Here is an 18,354-nt window from a genome sequence, read left to right as displayed (position 1 = left end):
TTCATCCATGTAGAATAAAGCCTAGCAAAAAAGCTTTCCTACAGAACACTAAAGAAATAGAAAACAAAAGCCAGGCATATGGGCACACGCCTTTAATCCTGCTCAGGAGGCAGAGGCAGGTGGATCTCTGAGTTTGAGGCCAACCTGGTCTACATAGTGAATTCTAGGACAACTGGAGGTACATAGTGAGACCCTATCTTGAAGAAACCAAAAAACAAACAAAAACAAAATGGAAACTAGTGAAATCCATACAGTGAAGTGTAGGGAAGCAGGAGGTGTAGAGGGCAGAGGTCATCCTTGAGTGTCATTCTTCAGATGCCAGCAACCTTATTTTGAAGACAGAACCTCCCATTGGCCTACAGCTTCCTGATTTGGCCACGCTGGCTATCCAGTGAACCAGTGATTCTCCCCTCATTTCCTCCCCAGTGCTGAGATTACAAGCACATGGTAGCACACCTAGGATAAATTCCTGAATCTGCTTTAATACTATGATGTCAGTTGTAGAACAGGTGCATAATGCACTAATGCACCAGATACATAAATAATTTTCTTCTGGTCACACTGAAATGAGGAAAATAAAAGAAATAATTTTAACAAACATAATCTGTTAATCATGGGTCTTCCTTGGTCTCTTACATCTAGTGTATCACAACTCACAAATGTCTCACAAACTACAAAGGCCAGTAGCTTTGTCCTGTAGTGGGCAGGATGCTCTGACCTCTCAGACTTCTATGACACCAAGATGTAATTCAGCTAACTAACCTGTATTTCTATCATCCAGCTTTGTAAATGTGACTCTAAAGAAAAGGTCCAAAACAATAAATAGAAACTGAGCAAAGCTTTTTTTTTTCTATTCAAACTTCCATTAAGTACGAAGAACTATTAGTCCTTAGAAATACTAAGAACATTTTTTTACCAGAACATTTCACTATCTTTTATAGATATCAATAAGAAGTAACCAAATCTGTGCAACTTTTCCCCCATGGGACCACACTATCTCTAAAAGTGTATTTGCCAACTGTTCACACAATTCTCTACTGACGTGAACAAAGGAATCCATCTGACTAAGTGGAACACCCACCTAAGCCGTATAGAGCGAGTTTTGTGTTTCCTTTCTGAAGCAGAACCGGACTAATGTCAATCTTCTCCAGAGATGTTGATCGTCCAAAGTGATTCACAAACCCGGCACAGCTTAAAACATCCAGGGCACAGAGGGCATCTGCCTGTGGGAAAGTTTCAAAGAGCATGAGTGTATCCACAGACTAAGGTGTGGGTGAGCACCACACCACCTGCATATGGTCTGAGTGAAATCCCACCCCACATCAGAAGCACACCCTACAGACTTCAAGTGTGTCTGACAAAGCTTGGGATCAAAGTGTTTTCAGATTTTGGGTTTTCTTGACTTTAGAATGTATAGATCTTACCAGGTGAGAATCCCAAGGTGAAAACCCAAAACCTAAAATGATATAAAACCAACAACTTCTGAGTCTCAACTCAGAGATTTTTGTAGCACTTCTGCCATAATAATTTTTGGATTAAGAACATTTAACCTGTAATTACAAAAACAGATTTTGACAGTGTCTTCTCAAAACAAAATCCCAATGTTAAAGTGGTTGCTCTCTTCTTCAAATTACAAATAACCTACAGCAGTTGAAAGCACAGATGCAAAGATGCAAAGCTAGTACCTTATCACTAACACGATGCTCTGGCAAAATCAATCGTAAACTAAGTACCTTGTAATATTAAGTAGAACTCTTATAAAATGTTTATTTGGGGAGAGAGCGGGGGGGGTACATGACCATAAATTAAACTACTGATTTACAGTGACAGTAGAAGACACAAAGGTATTTTGTATTAGGACTACCAGTCTTCCTTCCCTATCAAGCAAGGAAAAAATATAATTGAATCTAGATTTAAAAAAAAAAAAAAAAAAAAAGTTTTTATGGTGAGAATCCAGGAGCTCAAATAAGTTGAGGAACTCTATGTGGGCTATCACACCTACTCCTAGCAACTCATTGTTATCAAAATTCCAATGAAACAAAAGCACAGCTCTAACAGGCCCTGCCTGTATCCAGGGCTGTAATTCCAGGTTCTTACAGGCTGAGCAGGATCACAAGCTCAAGATCAGCCTGGGCAACTTAATGAGCACTTGTCTCAAAATAAAGAGTGGAAAGAATGCTGAGGATGGTAGCGTGGCTGCCTGTCATGTATCAGGCCCTGGTTTCCACACTCTGTATTGCAGAGATATTAAAAAAAAAAAAAAAAGCATGGCTCTCTCAAACAACAACTCTAATTCCATATTCAAAAACAAGCCATCTAACAAAGAAATATAAAATCATAAATGATAATTAATTTGAATTCATGGCTCAATTTGACTGCCAATTACTAGAAAAAAGGGTGAATGACTTGCACTGATAAATTTCATGTCGTTTTTAAGATTCCAACAGAATTTGTAATTACCCCTGTGGGATCATCATGGTTGCCGTGGATACTAAACACTGGAATGGAAATGTTGAGGTTGCCATCCTGGTAGTTCACCCATGGAAACCTTAAAAGAAAGCAGAGTGAAAGTTTCTGTAAGGAATAAAAGCTGTTTCCCCAAAACTTTTTTCCAAGAGATAATGCAGTAGGCAACTACAAACCGTATCTGCAGACAACCTCAGCTCAGTGCTGGAAATAAAATGAGTTAAATTAAAACGTGTGAAAGTATCTTAAAGCACATGAATTACACAAAACCGGTCACAACTCGTAACTAGCAAGTTCGCAGGCCTCTAAGGTTTCTAAGCCTTCTTAGAGTTCAGGGGAGGGAGAGAGCAATCTAGGCATACTGGATCCCAACACCAAGATTCACGCCGTCACCAGCTCCTTTGCCTCCCCAGACACAGTTTAGTCCTTGCCCATTCCTTCCCCCAGCCACCAGGTTCCTCTTCTCTGTGGCAGCAGGGTGCACAATCTGGTATGTTTTTCTGAAATTCATCTATACATGTATTAAAAAAAAAAAAACACAATATGGCTTTCTGGCCCTGCTTAACCTACTTTGAAATCTTTCCACAGAGACTCTTTATACAAAAAGCTCCCCTGAGCTTCTTGTCAGCTGCATGACTTCAGTGTATGCAGTATTTAAGCAGGACCCTACCATTCAGACTATTTCTGGTCTTGTTTTGCAAGTAATGCCATAGTGAATAGGTACCAAACGTCATTTTTCCCAACCTCAGCAGTATAGCTATTATCAACCCTTTAAATCTACAGCAGTGGTTCTGAACTCTGGCTATAAGCTCTAATTAGCTGCTTTTAAGAAATACCAATGCCCATGCCACAGTCCAAGAGACTCACCCAGTTGGCATGGAGACTGGCAGAAACACCTGAGAGTCCTTGGTAACTCTAATATCCACTGAGAACTGAGAAGTGTCTAGCTATCCCAGTGTCCATGAGAAAAACAGTTCAGTCTCCATTCATTTGCTAGAAATGAGACTGCTCCTCCATAGGTATTAGCACTATTTTCATTTCTGTGCACTATGTACATTCTTCATCTATATTTTATAAACTAATGGATTTTTTAAAAATCAACTTGAAGAAAATATTCATTGAAAATTCAGCCTTAATTTGTACTGAGCTGTAAGTATTCTTCCTTAATGAACTATGACTTTTGAGTTTGCTCCAGGATTCTTTTGCCATAAATATACTTATTTTTTAAAAGACAAATGTATCAAATTTTATCTAACTCCTGTGTTTTGGACATTTCATCTCAAATAAATTTCAACCATAAATAGTTCATATGAATTGTGGACAGTGGGAAGTTAATAGACTCTAAGATTTAAACCTTTGTAAAAGGTCACTCTTACAAAGCCTTTACAAACACTTTCTTTAATATTTAATAATTTCTTGCAGAACTCCCATTGATTAGCAGGGACTTCCCCCGATGTGTGATCTACCACGCCATCAAGGACTGGCTGCCCGTGATGTGAGGCTTTTTGGAGTTCCCAGTGTCTTCCACCTCTGCCAACTACGAACCACATTTTCAACTACTTATAATCTGATCACGCTAATTGATTTTTTCCCAAACCAGTCCTCTTTCAGAATTTCCCTTCTGTATTTGTCCATTTTTCCCATATGACCTAAGGAAACCAGGAGAGGAAATTAACCAAAAAGCAAAGGAGAGAGATGAAGTGAAATTTAGAATTCATACAAAAAAAAAAGAGAGAGAGAGAGAGAGAGTAAAAGACTAAAAGATAACAACATTCAGGAAAAGCAAGGGGAAGCTGTTGTTTGAAAAAGTAATGAACAAGAATTTCCTAAAATTAAGCCAGGTTTAGGGGCACTTGGGAGGCAGAGGAAGTAGGATCTCTGTGGGTTCAAATCCAGCCTGGTCCAGAGAGTGAGATCCAGGCCAGCTAAAAATACATAGTGAGACCCTGTCTCAAAAAAAGAGAATTTCCTGAAATTGCTGAAAAATAATTCTTAGATTAAAATGCATGATGAAGGGCTAGGGACACAGCTCAGCGGTAAAGTGAGCCTGGCATGTGAGGTTTTGGATCAACCCTTAGCACCACCATATGCGCAAATGAGAAATGGAGTGTCATAAATAGAATTCAACTTACAGCTAAAGGCTGAAAAGAATAAGGAATGCTTCAGTCACCTAGACGATTTCTTCAGGTCAAAGAATATTCTAAACTGTTTTCTCCCTAACTCAATCCTCATAACTTAACCTGGCAGCGTTCTATCCCTTTTAAAAACAATGGAACTGAGAGAGAATGACTAAGTGAATGATTTGGTCATGTGACCATTAAATGACAGAGCCAGGATTTGAGCTGACATCATCCAGAATCCACACTCTTTTGGGAGTTGGTGAGATAGGCTCTCACTACATAGGACAGACAGACCTTGAACCTGATGCATGCACACACTGGCCTCCTGCGTTTGCCTCCAAGATGATGGTTTAATTGTCATGCATATCAACATCCAGGGAATCCATGATCCTAACCACCACAGTTTACTGGTTTCCAGTAGTTAAAATGACAACAGATTCAACAGCAATTAAAAAAAAATAGTAAGAGCTCATCACTTAAACCTATTTCAGGGAGAAGGTAGGCAAGCACGGGAGTGCACAGATAGTCACAGCTAGCAGGGACACTGAGACAAGAAGGCCATAAGTTGGAGGCCAACAGGAATAATATGAAAAGATGATGTAAAAAATAAAAGGGGCTAAGGAAGATCTCAAGATCACTGACAGAGGTACTTTAACAAACATCCATTAATACTTCATTAATACTTTGAAATTCCTGTCTCCAGAGGTGGACTTTTTTTTTTTTTTTTTTTTGAGACAGGTTTCTGTGTGTAACAGCCTGGCTGTCCTGGAACCTGACTTATAGACCAAGCTGGCCTCGAACTCACAGATTCACCACCTCTGCCTTCCAAGTGCTGGGATTAAAGACATGGGCCACCACGACCCACTAGAGATGGACTTTTAATCTTCTCCCATAGAGTGTGGGCTGAACTTAGGGACTCACTTCTAACGAAGAACAATGGAAAGAAAAACAGCATTGCACTGGAGAAATTGAAGACATCTTAGCCTAATAAGCAAGGTCAACATCACCAGTGAAAAGCCCTAGAGAGGTATCAGAAGAGCCCTTCACTTTGGTGATATTCTTCCCTCTAAGCCCACAATCCCTGTCTAGAAAAAAAAACAAGAGAAAAAAGCAAATGAGAGGTGTTCTACAAACACTGACCAGTGCCAGGGTTATCAAGGACAAGGAAAGGAAGAGAACCTGACAACACATAAAACTGACTTACATTTTAAAAAAGAAAACAGTGGCTTGGGCTGGGGATACAGCTCAGTGGTAGAGTAATTGCTTAATATTCACAAGGCCCAGGGTTCCATCCCCAACATGTCAAGATTTATTTACTAAAAAAAAAAAAAAAAAAAATACCTTACATAGCATAATATATATATATAATATATATAATATAATACATAATGACATGAGAAACAATCCTAAAGTAAATGAATACTTGACTACAGTAAAACTGTATCTGGCAACAACAAGACGTAAGCACAGCTAAAAGCGACCGACTAGGGAAAATACACCTGCCTAAACAATGGCTTAGTAGCTAGACCATATAAATAACCTGCACAAGTGAAGTCAAAAAAAGATTCAACAAACAAACAAACAAAAACCAAACAAACAGAAACTAGCTGCTTTAAGTACCTACACTGGCTTTCCCAAAATGATGGACTGTAACCTGGAATTATAACCAAATAACCCTTTTCTTTTAAAGTTGCTTTGTCAGGGTATTTTGTCAGCAACAACACAAATGAATATATTATACAGAAATCAAACCCAAGAAAACCGTCCCTCAAACGAAAGTGTACTTACTTACTAAAACCAAAGTTGACTGACTGGTCACTGATGATCTCAAACTGCACAGGGCGATCACCCATACAGTACTTTCTTAGCAACTCCAAGCAGCTGTGCAGGGTTTTTCTCGAGGGCTTGTTCTCATGGAAAAGATCACCACCTAACAAAATAAAATCCACCTAGTCAACAAAAGACAGTGTTAAAATTAGTAAGTTCAAGGCAAAAATTGTTTAAATTATAGATAAGATAGAAAAAGATTTCACAGCCACATATACTCACTTAAGCCTTAAGTGGGTCATATTTTAAAAAGAGAAGAGGTAACCCAGTGTTACAGCTTGATCTGCTGTGCATGACACCCATTGTAGACCCTAGATTCACTCACAGCACTAAGGAATGCACATAGGAGCAACAATTATTAGTTTTTAATTATTCGGTAGACACTTAAACATAGGTCTCTGCACTAGTCAAGGGAACTTTAGTAAATCCAGGTGCGGTGAGAGACCTGGATGAAAAAATAGGATGAAAAGAAATTGAAGAAGATATCCAACATCAACCTCTGGCCTCTACACAGAAACACATGCACTCACATATCAATATGCAATGTTCATATGCAGATCTCTGAGTTCAAGGCCAGCCTGGTCTACAGAGTAAGTTCCAGGACAGCCATGGCTATATAAAGAAACCCTGTCGGGGAGTGTGAGGTGGGGGCAGAGGGAGAAACACAAGGAATGAAAGAATAGTTGGATGGCAAGGGTCCATATACAAGAGAACTTAAAAGTCAAGAATTTAGATTCCAAAAATAAATAGTAAATTAAAAAATTCTGAAAGACAAATATAATATGCACTTGGAAGATCCAACATGGGGTGTGAAGAAAAGGTAATAGGAAACAAGGGGTAGGAATGGACTAAAGCAGTAACAACCAGGCTTGGGGGTTGGGGGGTGTTTTCAGAGCCATAGAGTTACAAAACAGCAGGCTTGGAGTTCTGTGGAAGGAAAGCAGGCCTCCTTGGCTTTAAGGTTCTCTCCCATAAGGAAAAAGAATCCAGCTTGATAAAACATAAAACCAGCATACCTAACCAACTCCTAAGTTTCCCTACAGCTTCCTATATCCTTCTCAAGGAGCATGTTAAGAGTTACAATCCACTGGGAAAGACCAAAAACCAAATATCTCTTCCCCTTAAGCTACATTTAGATTTAAATTAAATTAATTTCTTAATGCTGGCAGGATAACAGCCCTAGAACCAAATCGAGAGCATGCCAAGCCCTAGAGGGCTAGAGGAAGGATATTTAAAGTCAGACATAACAATCATCTTGCTTTTGTGGAATCTGCAGCTATGTGTGAAAATTGCTTTACATCCTCCACTGTTTCTCACTCCTACCACACAGAGATAGAGAACACTGCTTTGTCCCTTTTCCCACAGCAATAAGTGGTTTACAAAAGCCAGAGCAAGCAGTTAATTATTTCATAGTAGGCACACCACTTTCTTTCTTTCCTTTTATTTATTTATTTTTTTGTTTTGTTTTGGAGACAGGGTTTTTCTGTGTAGACCTGGCTGTCCTGGAACCCCCTCTGTAGGCTTTGAACTCACAGAGATCCAGCTGCTTCCGACTCCCTGCTGGGATTAAAGGTGTGAGTCATCAACTGAGAGGCATCCTTTCTTTCATTCTTATCTAACAGCAGTAATGTCACTCTGGGGAGGATGCAGGCAGCTAGGGACCATGGGAATTTTAGTTCAAAGATCTAAAGCCTGCAAAGGCTGTTAATTTAGATGCAAACATCAATAGCTATTAAGTGGGTGTCTATTAAGTTTACTTAGGCATCAAGAAGACATTACTAAGCAACAGAAAGACTTCACTGTCAAAGAATTTCTTCCATAGGAGAATACAGATAATTGATAAACAATTTAATACATGAGGCAGTGAAAGGAATAGCAGCATAATATCACAGAGTACTTGGAGATATAAGGGAAAAAAATTTTCAAAAAGATAAAATACAGTTGTGCATGGTAACAGGTGCCTATAACCCAGCATTTACAAGGACCAGAATTTCAATGTTGTTCTTAGCTACATTATGAGTTTAAAGGCAACATGGGCTATAAGACCACCTCAATAAGCCCCCACCACACACACCCTAAAAAAAATGAAATTTGAAGTAAGAAGTCACACTACCCAAAGCCAGGTGGTAAATCAGAAAAGTTGACCTATAAGGTCGCAGATAAGAACCCACTGTGGGGATGAGGCAGGGCAACAAAAGATCGTGAGCCCTGGGAGGAATCAGGTAGCACTGTAAGAATCCAGAGCACAGGCAGGACAAAAGTATAGTCTTCTGTGTGAATTTCAATCCAGATCCAAAGAAAAGGTTGCTGAGCAGAGTTACAGCACCATGACAGGATCCGACTTACAATGTCAAGTTTGCTTTGGCTGTGATGCTGAAAACACACAGAAGGCAAAGTGTGGAGCAGAAAACCTACCTGGAGCTACAACACTGAAGGACAAGCGAGATGGAAGCTATAAGGTGCTGCTATGGGCCTGACCAAGACAGGGCAGAGGTTACTAGAAATGCAGAAGGCACAGGAAGTCTCACACATAGGCTGAAGGGAAACTGCTGTGTAGACAGGGTACCTATGTTTATTCTCCTGCTCCATTCTGGGCTCGGCAGACACTCATCCACCCTGCTGGGGCACTGCCATCTCCAACTCTATCCCAGTGTTATGTCATAGCTCAACACCTTCCCACATGACAGATTCTTTTTCAGTTAATTGTTTGTTTGTTTTTTAAACCACCATCATGCACCCAAGTTCAACACACTTGACTCACTTTAAAATTCTGGAAATTAGAGTTTGCACACCTTCTCTTTGTAACTTTTCTCAAATTTACTTTCTCTTTTCTACCCCTAACACCACCAGTTTTTATTATTTTATTTTGTATATTAATTACAATTTATTCACTTTGTATCCCAGCTGAAGCCCTCTCCCTCATTCCTCCAAATCCCACCCTTCCCTCATCTCCTCCCATGCCCCTCTCCAAGTCCACTGATAGGGGAAGGTTCTCCTCTCTTTTCATCTGACCCTAGCCTATCAGGTCTCATCAGGACTGGCTGCAATGTCTTCCTCTGTGGCCTGGTAAGGCTGCTCTCCCCTCAGGGTGAGGTGATCAAAGAGCCAGCCACTGAGTTCTTGTCAGAGACAGCCCCTATTCCCGTTACTAGGGAACCCACTTGGAGACTGAGCTGCCACAGGCTACATCTGTACAGGGGTTCTAGGTTATCTCCATGCATGGTCCTCAGTTGGAGTATCAGTCTCAAAAAAGACCCTAGGCAGAATTTTTGATGTATTAATGGAAGGTAAATAGTAAATAGAACCATCTTTTTGGAGAAGTCAGAAAAGAGAGAACTGTAGGAGAAGCTGCTATATTGTCTAATATTCACTTATAAGTGAGTATATACCATGTGTGTCTCTCTGCTGGGATACCTCACTCAGGATGATCTTTTCTAGTTCCTACCATTTGCCTGCAAATTTCATGATTTCCTTGTTTTTAATACCACCAGTTTTAAAAGCATTAAAATGTTCTTCAATTCCTGCTGTAATACCAAGTTGCTAGAAGAATGTCTACTGTAGTGAGCAGACAATTCCAGTGCATTAACACAGCTCCAATCCTCTCAGTTCTACCAGTTCAGCATTTTTTTTTTTTAAATATAGGGTCTCATTCATATAGTTCAAGGTAGTCTCAAAGTCATTATGGGAACTGATGACCTTGAACTTCCAGCCTCCAACTCCTTGGTGGTCGGAGGACAGGTGTGCCATTACACTGAAGTTTTCTGTAGTTCTGGGGATCAAACTCAGGGCCTTGAGTTGGCATGAAAGCAGTCTACCAACTGAGGTGCGTTCCCAGCCCTCTCTTGGCATTTATATGGCTACAGGTGAGACAAGCCAGTCGCCTAACATCTGCCATGTTGTCTTACACCTGCACCTTCATTTCTGCTTCACAATGAATGTACATTCTCTATATCACCCAACATTAAAGGCTGTTGTTTCACCTTCAACACGCGTCAAATGTCACTTCTTCCAGGACTAATCTCATCTAAATACCAGTCTCCTCTACCTCCAAAGTCCCAGAAAATGGTGTGTCTATGGGCCTTACCGCAAGTGACCTTGTACTTGAGTATAGCCACATTCTGGTTAGCTGTATGTTCTTTGAAAACTAACAGCCTTTTTTTCATTTCAGGTAGAAATCACAAGTTGGTGCATCATCAAACACCTTGTGTTTCTAAACTTGAAGATTATTTGTCAAAGCAGTTTCTGCTCTAATTGTGAACACAAAATTTAAAGCACGCTTTTAATATATTGGCCTTTAGCCAGGCAATGTGAGTGCATAAGGTTATACAATTAAATCTAAGTTAATGGAATAGGGCCTGTTACCCAAGGAGGTACATTAGAGCACATACACAAATATACCCCAAACTCACTTCATTTTCCAGGGCAAGTCTTAAAATTTCATCAAGTGTCACAAATGTATCATTTCCTCTAACTGCATCTTTCTCCATAAATCCAAGATGAATATCGGTGGCAACCAGGATTTTAAATGTGTCTTCATCATCTCTGTATAAAAAAAGAAAACAAAATTCAAAGCAATTCATTAAGAGGATATTCAAGCAAATTGAGACCTAAACATAAAATAAAAAATAGCAACTGTAAAGCAAAATAAGTTTAGCCTCAGACTTGGCATGGAAGTTTATAGTACTCTTTAACCAAACCTTTCCAATCACAAATGCAATGCAGAGCAAATGCGATTGACATGTGAAGTATTCCCTGTCTGCTCTGAAACTTACAGCCTGCTATTACCAGTTTTACACTCTCAAGTCTATTCCCTATCATCCCTAACTATGCTCAACAAAAACTTAAAAGCCTTTGTTTGCTGTTATTTATCTAACTGTACACTTTTTCCAGGAAAGTCATTTAAAAGTCTTCCTCCAAGTGTAAGAGTAGATTTTATACCACATCCCCAGCTCTGAAAATATCTGCCTGTCTCTGCTCTTTACACAAATTTTCAACAATAAATTTGGCCAAATAACAAAACAGAATTGTTTGAATCTAAACAAAATTTGATAAAGGTAATTTCAGGTAAACCAGCAGCCTAACAGTTATTAACACTCAGTTAAAATTAGCACTGGGTTTAGGTTAAGATACTTTATCTCAGTCCCCCACAGGGAAAGAGGCAGGTGTAGTCACTATCTCTGAAAAATAAAAAGGCCAGATATAGTGAAAGTGACTATTCATCACCCAACTAGAAGCAGATACAAGACTAAAGGGCATTTTTAAAAAGGTCAGGCTATTTTCACTAAACTATAATGAATTCAATTTTGTATATAAGTCCAAACTCAGAAACTTCAACAGTTGTATGCATGAAGTCCTAGCTGTTCCAGACTTCTCAGCTCACAGAGCTATACCCTTCCAGGGTATGTATGTTCACATACTCACTTAGACCTCAAAATTAACCAGAAAGGAGCATTATCATTATACTTATACAAATGAAAAACAACCCAACAAGGTTAACTGCTGACCTTCCTGACCCTACACAGCTGGTTTTCATCAAGAACTTGAAACCAGAGTGGAAGACTCTATCCATGTTCAAGAATTTTTTCCCCACCTCAATTTTATAGTCCTTTTACTTAGTCCCATTTTGTTCAAATTCAACTAGCACAACTCACTCTAAATGACTATTTATAGATTCAGTACTTTAAAACAATGCGTTAAGAGCATAAGCTTCCCTGTATGGCCATATAATAAATTACTGCAACGCACTCATCTATTGCACGGCATTTGCTAATAAGTACACAATATACACTTTTAAGCACGCCAGACAGATTTTTGGTGATACTTTTTCCACTATACAAGTTCTGTTGCTGTTTTTGTTAAAAAGTGTTGTTTTCTCTTAAGGTCATCACAGTTAATAAGTCATGCTTACGGTGGCTCTATGGGACTCATTTTTATGATAGAGTTCCGCTGGGACCAGGTTCCTCTCCAAGTACCCTGGGGTTCTCTGTTCAGGTATGTCAGAAAAATCACCCGATTCCAAATTCTGAAAATAAATATCAAAATACACATTATGTAAAGCTTGCACATATTTCACCAGTGTGAGTTAAGTTGCAGGGTGGACTCTTAAATAAGCACTGGCAACTTTGAAAAGTCTCGTTTTCATCTCCAACACTTACTATAATTGTGTCATGACCTAAGTAAGAACAGACACAGTCACACCCTTGTGCGAGGCCCTAATTGCACAATCATGACCACTCCTCAATTTTTCGAGATTGGTGTGTGGTAAATCCCCGGGCAGAAAGGATCAAATGTAACTCTTTACATGCATAAATTTAAGCTGCACCACGCAGAGCTTTGGAGCAGAGGCCACCCCATACATTTAACCCTAACAGAGCTTTTATGGGGCAGGCCACAGTTAAAGATAGAATAACCAACATCGTGGTCTACGTGGAACACCTCTCGGATCCAAGATGACAGCTCAGAGTGATCACTCCGCCAAGGCAGCGCTACACTACCGACCACCCTCCACCCGCCGGACCCCGAGCCGGAACGCAGAGCCCGCAGCCCTCCCAGCCCACCCGGCCCTTCTTCCCCGACGGCCCCATGCACTCGGGGCTTCCGCCCGAGAACCACACTCTACAAGACCGGAATTAGGCTAAGTTACCCCAGCCTGGACTCAGAGGTCACCAGCAAGACCACGGGCCATCTCCACCTCAGGAGAACACCAGAACAAGAACACCGCAAGCAGACAACCTGAATTAGGCGCGGGAGAGTGGCATCCGTACTTCTCGCGAGATCTATTGATGACCTCGGCGCCAGAGGCTTCCTCGGTTCTCATTGGCCAGAGGATGACTCCGCCCTCTCACAGGAGCCAATCCTGGGCAGCGGAGGGGCGAACACGGAAACGATGTTCTCGGCGAAGTTCTCTCTGTGAAAGGTGAGGCGAGTGTCCGGAGCGGCCGGGCGGGCAACTGTGGGCGAGAGGCCACGGCGTTGGTGGCGTGGTGGCTGGTTTTTCGCTTTGGCATTCGGAAGGCCTCACCTGCTAGACCGAAAGGCCTTTCTTCCCTGCTTCCCGTCACGATCGCCTCAGAGTCCCCGGCTCACCATATCTGCCTTGCCTTGTGTGCTGAGGGAACCTGAAGAGTGTGCAGTAAAAATAATTTGAAACTTTGAACTAGGTCGGACCCCAGAAAGTCCTGACGTAATGCAACTTGTCTTAATCTGTCAGAACCTCAGCACAGTCCTCTGAAATGGCTCACTGAGATGAGAATTAGAAGAGTTGATATCGCTCTCAAAATGGAGTGTTCTTTAAGTTGAGAAACACTCTGTACCTCCTTAATGGTATGCATCAAGTTTTATACCCTGAGTCAAGGAAATAATTTGGGTTTGATTTTTAAATTAAATATATCAAGACAATTTTATATGTAGCTTACACCTGGAACGATAAATTCAGAATTAATATGAAGGAGTTTTCAGATGTGGGAAAGGGACTGAGATCTGTGCTGTGATATTTGGGTTCTTGACATCTGTTAAGCATTTTAGTGATCCTGGTGTATGGTAACTTTTCAAAATAGTTTGAGATGAAAGGAAAAATTGAAAACAGCAAGAATATAGCAGTTCTGATAGCTCCATTTTAAAAGGTGACCATCTATCCAAGACCTAACAAACCGCCTCGTGGAATTTTTACATTTTACAGTGCAGTTATAGGCCCTAAGAAATTATTAGTCCTGATTCTAGTGCTCTTTTAAGTAATGAAACTTAAGGGGACAGATTGTTGAACGCGTGACATTAAGTAGAACAAAACCATGTATGTATAACTGACTTAAGTGTCTCAGAGGTCATTCAGAGCAAAATTAAATGATAGGTCTTAAATTTAATAATACAAATAGTTCTTAATGCAGGTCACATACAAATGTATGTGGGTCTAAGTTAAAGGTGCCCTATCCTTAAACGGTTAACCACAGAACGATATAAAGCAAAGCACCTGAAATAATAAACTTTAGAATCTAATTGGATCAATAGAGAATGGAAATATTAATATTTGAAAATAACAAAAGACTGCTAAGTTTAACAAATATAATTAAGAGATTGATGGTTTTCAAAGTAACTTCTCATTTTCTTTACGACTTAAATGTTGCGTAACTTTAAGCTGATGTCAGTGTATAAATTAATATGGCAGTCTAGCAGAATAAATATGTTTGCCCACAGGAAAGCTGATTTTATAGAACTGGGTGAGTTATCACTCTACTCTATACTCACTATCTGGACTTGAACAGTCTTAACCAAATTAATAGATTCAAATTAAGATAGTTATAACTATTTACTTAGTAGATAAAGGTAAAAACTATTCTCAATCATAGAAATCCCTGAAGTCTGGTATTTAGTAAATTTAATGGGAACTTGATTACATAGAATGTATCTGGCATGTTTGTAAGGTTGGTATCCATGCTACTGATAATGCCTAGTTACTGCCTTGCTAACAATTGTTGTGTTTGTATTTTCAGATTGGAAGGAATCAAACAATGCAGACATAATTCATCTCTTGAAAGATTGTGCCCTAGTTCTTGAAATGCTTTTTATTTAGAATAGTAATAAAAATGGAAGAAAAAAAAGTAAGGGATGATGAAAATCCAGACCGAGAAAGCTCTTTGCAATTTTCTGAACAGTTTAATCAGCTGGAATTGTTGGAAACCCATGGACACCTGATTCCCACTGGTACTCAGAGTCTCTGGGTAGGCTATTCTGATGAAGATGAGGAGCAAGAGGAAAAAAGCGAAGAGTGGTATCAATTGCAAGAAAAAAAAATGGAAAAAGATCCAAGCAAATTGCTTCTTTGGGCTGCTGAAAAAAATCGGGTAAAAGAAAAAAAAAAAAAAAAAGAAACTATTACATAGTTGGAAAATTGGTCTGGAACCCAAAGACCTGTCCCTGAACCTCTGTTTATCTTGTTTATCTTTGGGTATATTACACCGTATCTGACCCTTTAATTTCTTATCTTTAAAAATGGCAGCTTAATATTTGTCTCATTTATGTAGGAGTGTTAAGTGAAACAGTGTATGTGAAATTACATATATTATAAACTGGCTTTAGATGTTTGGGGTAAATATTTTAAAAACCTAATTAAATCATTAATTTAATTAGAATCATTCTATAGGTTATTGTCACTAAGGATAGGTAAGATGGAAATTAACTTACATACCAGCACTACCAAGTAGAATTATTTATTCCTCACAAAGTCCTTCAAGGAAGGTAAGGCAAATTTGCCCAGAGTCATCCAAAAACAGCACCCAAAATCAATTCTTCCTACTTGGTCGTTTGTACTTAATTTTTCTAAGTTCTCCTATGTCTTTGTTGATAAACTGAAAACTGAGTTTTGCACCTTATGTTAGCTTTCAGTCCCAGAGTACAATGTATTCTGTCGGGTCCATGGATCAAAGCCCAGATTTGATGTCCAGCAACATGACATGTCTGTAGGAGGAGAGGAGTTCTTGAGTCTTTAAGTTGTTTCAGCAACACTTCATTCTATTGTTGAAAGAAGTTTCACTTTTATTTTTTAGTTCATGTACCATGTATATTAATATAATCTGTTATAGGAAAGTTAGGCTGACTTCAGAGGTGAAATATAAAATTCAGATTAACCCTTTTGTTCATCTAGGGCTGAGGCATGGGGCAGTAGGGGTTTATTAGAGTAGGAGAATGTGATAGTTTATATGATATTCAGAGAATCAGATTCTTGAGTTGCACCTGAGTGTAATGAGCTGTAACTCATTCATCATTAAAAATCTTAAAGTCTAAAGCCACTGGGTGGTGTAATTATCTTTGTTTATCGTTTTTGTTCTGAGCTTCACTTCTTAAAGTTCTCTTTGTTTTCCCTTTAGCTTGCTACAGTGCAGAGGCTGCTTTCTGAGAAGGCCACTGAAGTGAACACTAGGGATGAAGATGAGTATACCCCTCTTCACCGAGCAGCCTACAGTGGACATTTAGATGTTGTTCGTGAGCTGGTGGCTCAGGGAGCAGATGTGCATGCAGTGACTGTGGATGGATGGACACCATTGCACAGTGCTTGTAAGTGGAACAACACCAGGGTGGCCTCTTTCTTACTACAGCACGATGCAGACATCAATGCCCAAACCAAAGGCCTCTTGACCCCTCTGCACCTTGCTGCTGGCAATAAAGACAGCAGAGAAACCCTGGAGCTCCTCCTTATGAATCGATACATCAAACCAGGGCTGAAGAACAACTCACAAGAGACTGCTTCCGATATCGCCAGGAGGACAAGCATCTACCACTACCTCTTTGAAATCGTGGAAGGCTGTACAAACTCTTCACCTCCGTCTTAATGACTCTAGTAATTTTCTTACACTTCAAAGTACCAGTGCCTCCCATGTGTGAGATGTAAAATATTCCCATATTCAGAAAACAGATGTCTCACTACAGAAATTGTGTCCGCATCACAGTTTTCTTCCAAGTGACCTGCCCATCCTTGATGTCAAAATGTATTTGAGAGGTATTTAGATGCATCTGTGGTGATTTCTGCAGTTGGTGATTTTTATCAGAAGTAATTTTAACTGGACACGGGTAATACAGAAACTAAGGATATTTTTTGGTGCTGATCCAAGAGAAAAATATTTTTAAATATCCCATACCGTGGGTCTTTGTTCAGTGTTTAGCATACTGACTTGTATTTTTATAAGCTAACTCCAAATTTTCATGTTCAACATACTGGTGCAGTTCAGCTGTCTTCTCGGCATCTCCAGTTGCTTTTATTCTAAACAAAAAAACACTGGCAAATTAGTGACTTAAATCTGAGTTTCAAAAAACATAGTGGAACGTTTAGATGTTTTGTTTTTTAAGATGTAGACCATGCTGAGGAAAGCAGTTAGGGAGATGTTTAATCCTTGAATGTTTCACACTGCCTCCCCCACCACATATAATCCTGTGGACAGTCCTACCTCACCCTGGTCAACCCATGTGATGCTTATTGTTATGGTAAGTCGGTGTCTCCACTTAGATACACACAAAATTGTTCCTTGGTCCAGAAGATTAACACTGCCCTCCAAAGGGTTCACCTGTCTCTCCCTGCTGAATTGGGCACTACTTCTCTAGATTCATGTGTTCACCACTACCCCCACAGCCCTTATTTTCTACAAGCCATGACAAAGGAAAAGGGACAAGGAATTCTAACAGTGAGGAATGATTGTCATAGGGGACCAGAACATCAAGTGGTTCAGGCTTTCTTAAAAACAAAAACAAACAAACAAACAAAAAAACAAACAAACAAAAAAAAAAACCATAGTATGGATAGTGACACAGAGCGCAAATACAGAGTATAAATTTTTGACAATGCAGAAGGCACCTTGCATATAACTTCACCAGATCTATGGCACATTTGTTCAGACTGCATTAACTCTTATCCTCTTGGTGCCTGCTACATAGATTTTGATGGACTCCTTAGCCCCTCTCTATTACCTAGGGGTCTTCTTAGCATGAGAATTTGAATCCTAGGAAAAGGACACTGAGGACACTCATTCTCAACTTAGAATCACCTAGGAGCTATGCTCCTATTATGTCTGGAAGGGAGTTTCTAGAAAAGTTTTCACTGAAGAGAGGGTTCATATCTAGATGTGGGTGGCACCATCACATGGGCTCACATCCCAGAGTAAATAAAAAGGAGAAAGCAAGCTACGAACCAGTGTTTGTCTCTGCTTCCTCACTGGGTGCAATGTAATCAGCTACCTCACACTGCTGCCTCCTCCACCACAATGACTGTCTCTTAAGCTATAAGTTACATTCTTAAGGGGATTTTGTTTTGATTTGTTTTGTTTAAGTGTTTGATCACACCAAGAAAAAAAAGAGGAACACACTAAAACAGTTGTTCTTTTCAGTATTTTAAAATATCTACCTAATTTTGTCTTTTGGGCCAGCCCATATAACTCAGTTACCTTAGATTATACAATAA

At 39.7% G+C, this 18,354-nt stretch overlaps 2 protein-coding genes across 7 annotated transcripts in view; one reads left to right on the top strand and one right to left on the bottom strand.

Annotated features, from left to right (window-relative positions):
• The window catches only part of Mre11 (MRE11 homolog, double strand break repair nuclease), a 54,140-nt gene extending 40,893 nt beyond the window's left edge, over positions 1-13,247 (bottom strand). Inside the window, exons 1-6 of one of the 4 annotated variants that reach the window (XM_060369513.1) lie at positions 13,146-13,247; positions 12,322-12,435; positions 10,823-10,955; positions 6,375-6,535; positions 2,461-2,548; positions 1,082-1,223 (exon numbers count right to left, since the gene is read on the bottom strand). In XM_060369513.1, coding sequence (XP_060225496.1) covers positions 1,082-1,223; positions 2,461-2,548; positions 6,375-6,535; positions 10,823-10,955; positions 12,322-12,341 — 544 coding nt within the window. In that variant the 5' untranslated portion in view covers positions 12,342-12,435; positions 13,146-13,247. Of the gene's footprint in view, positions 1-1,081; positions 1,224-2,460; positions 2,549-6,374; positions 6,536-10,822; positions 10,956-12,321; positions 12,436-13,056 lie in introns of those variants that run through there. The other 3 variants (XM_021635149.2, XM_021635148.2, XM_021635150.2) reach the window with 3 other exon arrangements.
• On the top strand, positions 13,199-18,080 carry Ankrd49 (ankyrin repeat domain 49). Of its 3 annotated transcripts, none has more exons than XM_021635135.2 (3): positions 13,199-13,329; positions 14,900-15,250; positions 16,274-18,080. In XM_021635135.2, exons 2-3 carry the CDS (start codon positions 14,993-14,995, stop codon positions 16,733-16,735), a joined length of 720 nt encoding a protein of 239 aa, XP_021490810.2. In that variant the 5' UTR covers positions 13,199-13,329; positions 14,900-14,992; the 3' UTR covers positions 16,736-18,080. The 3 variants fall into 3 exon arrangements, with proteins under 3 accessions (XP_021490810.2, XP_060225519.1, XP_021490811.2); XM_060369536.1 differs by lacking the exon at positions 13,199-13,329 and adding an exon at positions 13,338-13,573; XM_021635136.2 differs by lacking the exon at positions 13,199-13,329 and adding an exon at positions 13,583-13,736.
• Positions 18,081-18,354: the final 274 nt, after the last annotated feature.

The sequence above is a fragment of the Meriones unguiculatus genome, chromosome 1 (assembly GCF_030254825.1).
Source record: "Meriones unguiculatus strain TT.TT164.6M chromosome 1, Bangor_MerUng_6.1, whole genome shotgun sequence".
In the NCBI taxonomy this organism is placed as follows: Eukaryota; Metazoa; Chordata; class Mammalia; order Rodentia; family Muridae; genus Meriones; species Meriones unguiculatus.
Note: the sequence above shows the minus strand (reverse complement) of the source record. Positions and strands in the feature narration are given on the sequence as shown.